The sequence below is a fragment of the Rutidosis leptorrhynchoides genome, chromosome 1 (genome assembly GCF_046630445.1).
Source record: "Rutidosis leptorrhynchoides isolate AG116_Rl617_1_P2 chromosome 1, CSIRO_AGI_Rlap_v1, whole genome shotgun sequence".
Taxonomy (NCBI): Eukaryota; Viridiplantae; Streptophyta; class Magnoliopsida; order Asterales; family Asteraceae; genus Rutidosis; species Rutidosis leptorrhynchoides.
The window spans coordinates 347,981,805-347,985,282 of record NC_092333.1 but is presented as its reverse complement, the minus strand read 5'-3'; the positions used below and the strand labels follow the sequence as shown (position 1 = coordinate 347,985,282).

Sequence of the window (3,478 nt, the reverse complement as noted above, 5' to 3'; positions counted from 1 at the left end):
CTAAGATCCTTGATGAGCTCTATATTACTGTTAATATGCCTATTAACTCCTATTATCATTTTGAAGTTTCATTGCATAAGTCTTTGTGAATATTAGCTTATAAGCACAACATCAACAATTAAGTTCGTTACAAATTCATGTAAAATCAATTTACAAACGTAATAATAAGTTGTCTGATACATACAAACGTAATAATCACACAAAATTTTGTGTAAACCATGATGTTGTCCAATACATACCCATAGCTTCTGATAATAATAATATGTAATTTATTAAGGTTAGATATTTAATCAAAAAATTTACAACCGATATGTCACAAAATAAACAAAAAAATACCAAAGTAATCAAAATAATCGCTTCTTCTATTAAGTGATATTACAAATTTATGCTTGTATCATATGATTACTACACAAACAGTTACCATCACATTGCTAAAATGTATTACTAATGTACTACGTATCAAAATTCAAATAAACAAAAAATTATTATCACAAAAAAAAACCTAAATTGAATTTATGAAAGTTTACACATTTAATTATAATGAACATACAATTTTTATTACATTTTTGGTAATATCAATTGTTTTGAATTATACTACTTAGTTTAATATATAGTAATTCTCATGTACATATTCATTTGCGCATTTCAATTTAGATTCGGGTATTATTTATACGTACACTTTATTATTGAACATATAATCATATAAAAATGAAATCAACCACAAACAATTTAACAATGTGTATAGAAAATTTGTATCCCTCAAGGAGAATCAAAATCAAGTGTTATAAATGCAATGTTAAGAAGATACACGATTTTTTATAAGTGCCCACTTTAACATTCTTTTTCTTAATACTAATAATAATTAAAAACACAATTGTAATGCAAGAATAAAAGAATATATATGAAAAACAAAATCTTATATGCACACAAACTCTATGTTATAAATAATCGAGATACATTGCTTATTAGTCTTTAGATAGAAAATTCAAAGTTGAAAGAGATTTTTTTTTTTTTTTTTTTTTTTTAACGGCAGAAGGTATATATATTATATATTAACACAAAACGATACAATATTGTCATAGGTACATAATAAAAGCGAAAGAGAATCATAAAAACAACAAAACGGAAATTAGAAAACGAGATGGAAATACTCCACAAGTTGCAGGAAAACGCCTTAGTCCGTTCATTATCATTAAGACCGAGATTGGACTTGAGAAGAATTAACTAAACAAGCTGGAGCAGGGACGGAGCACAGTGTTGGCAATTCAACGACAAAGCACCCCGAGCCGCACCAAATTCTCTCGACCAAAACGACTACTCCAGGAGTGGGGCAAAAAACCTGCATGGAGAACAAATTAACCAATCCCTGTTCTTGTAATAGATATCGCAAGTGAATCATAAACTCGAGGATTTGCTAGCCAAACATCCCAATCGATGTTAAAACCTTTGACTCTATTTGAGATCCATTCAAAGCATTTGAGTTGGATGTCCTTAAAGATCATGGCACATGTCGGTTTTGCCTTGGAAAAGGTAGAAGTGTTTCTACTTTTCCAAATCAGGTAACCCGTATCCCATTCCGTGGCTTGCCACAACTTCTTACCCAAATCAGAGCTGAAATTAAATCCATTCCCAAGAAAACATTCATTGATGCTCAAGTTTGTGAAAGGTCCGAGTTTCCACCAATCACAAACCCGATTCCAAATTTCCAAAGCGAACGAGCATAAGATCATCGCGTGTTCCACCGATTCCAAACCATTATCGCAAACTGGACATCGAACAGTACCCAAATCCATTCCTCTCTTATCAAGGTCGACTCTAGTAGGTAATCTTTTATGTCGAGTACGCCAAATAAATAATTCGACCTTGAGGGGGACCATATTGTTGCGAATCGACCCAACGCCTCCATTGACTGTAGGTAGGTTGCTCCTAACCAAAATATCCGTAAGCTTTTGGACCGAAAACGAGCCATCGTTGCTCCATGACCATGACCATTCCTCTCGACCTGTGCTACATGGGACGAAACTCGATAGAAGGTTAGTAAGGGCGGTGAGGTCCCCAGCCAATCTCCCCGAGATATGGCGGGACCAACACCAGGTCGCATGAAATACTCCATCCACCCAACGAGCCCGGTCAAGAATAGTAGCCTCATTATTAGATTCGAGTCTATAAAGTCTATTGAATTTTTCTTTAAGAGTAATGTCCCCAATCCAGAGTTCCTACCAAAAACTTGTTTTAGACCCATCAACAATCCTTTTTTTTTGAAGGAATTAGAAAATGCAGAGCCGGTATTAAAGATGTTTTTACCCACCTTAAGGATACCCGCCCAAGTGGAAGAGACCCATGAGGCGGGGATAGAAAACGATGAACTAAAACCCCCGTCCTCCCCGTAAATGTTTTTAATAATAGAAACCCAAAGAGAATCATTTTCATGTTTAAAACGCCACCACCATTTTGCAAGAAGGGCACGATTTTTTAAAACAAGCGGGTCGATATCTAAACCACCAACTTCGTGAGGCATAAGACAAGTATCCCATTTAATCCATGCTATTTTTGAGACCTAGGAGGACCCGCCCCAAAAAAAATCGACGCCTCAAACCCTCAAGTTTTTTAATAACACACGACGGGGATAAATACAGCGAAAAGAAATAAAGAGGTAGACTAGAAAGTACCGATTTAATTATTGTAACTCTACCGCCATAAGAGAGGGATCTAGCTTTCCAATCCGCCAATCTTTTTTCAAATTTTTCGAACACCGGATCCCACGATTTCGAAAGTTTCATTGACGATCCAAGTGGGAGCCCAAGATAGGTGATAGGAAGTGTACCTGCTACACACCCAAGCCATGCCGCCATATTTTCCGTTTCTACTTTTGAGACCCCAAGTCCATACACACAACTTTTATGAAAGTTTATCTTTAACCCCGATGTTGATTCAAAACACTTAAGAATTTTGTGAGATTTTGTACGTTACGTCTATTCCATTCCCAGAAAAATAAAGTGTCATCGGCATATTGCAAGTGTGTGACACGAACATCGCCCCGACCAATTAGAATTCCCGTAAACCGATTATGAGTAACGCCTAGTTTAGTAAGGTGGTTCAAACCTTCAGCGACCATGATAAAAAGGTAAGGTGAAAGGGGATCACCTTGCCTCACGCCTTTCTGAAGGGAAAATTCTTTAGTCGGCGAGCCGTTGACCAAAATGGATATGGAGGCGGAAGAAAGACATGCGTAAATCCAAAGTCTCCATCTATGACCAAAACCCATTAACTCCATGATTTCCATAAGGAAATTACAATTGATGCTATCAAATGCCTTTTCAAAGTCGACTTTAAAGAGGAACCCTTTTCTTTTGGTTACTTTGATATCGTGTAGAACTTCATTCGCTATTAACACCCCATCAAGAATGTATCGATTTTTAATGTATGCACTTTGTTCAAACCCAATGACCGATGAAATAACTTTTTGTAACCTTTTTGT

At 36.0% G+C, this 3,478-nt stretch overlaps 1 protein-coding gene across 1 annotated transcript; it reads right to left on the bottom strand.

Annotated features, from left to right (window-relative positions):
* Nucleotides 1-1,355: 1,355 nt before the first annotated feature.
* On the bottom strand, nucleotides 1,356-3,274 carry LOC139899855 (uncharacterized). The gene is made up of 3 exons (XM_071882685.1): nucleotides 3,032-3,274; nucleotides 2,670-2,912; nucleotides 1,356-2,216 (listed from the first exon to the last, which is right to left on the bottom strand). The coding sequence occupies exons 1-3, from the start codon at nucleotides 3,272-3,274 to the stop codon at nucleotides 1,356-1,358; spliced, it is 1,347 nt and encodes a 448-aa protein (XP_071738786.1).
* Between the last annotated feature and the right edge of the window lie 204 nt (nucleotides 3,275-3,478).

Bases quoted from the DNA above. Each gene is read 5' to 3' on its own strand.
- LOC139899855 (XM_071882685.1), bottom strand. From the start codon at position 3,274: ATGGAGTTAATGGGTTTTGGTCATAGATGGAGACTTTGGATTTACGCA. The intron at 2,913-3,031 runs GTTCGTGTCACA...TCGGGGTTAAAG, and splicing joins TTCTAATTGGTCGGGGCGAT to ATAAACTTTCATAAAAGTTG. The intron at 2,217-2,669 runs GTACTTTCTAGT...AGTTTTTGGTAG, and splicing joins GAGTTACAATAATTAAATCG to GAACTCTGGATTGGGGACAT.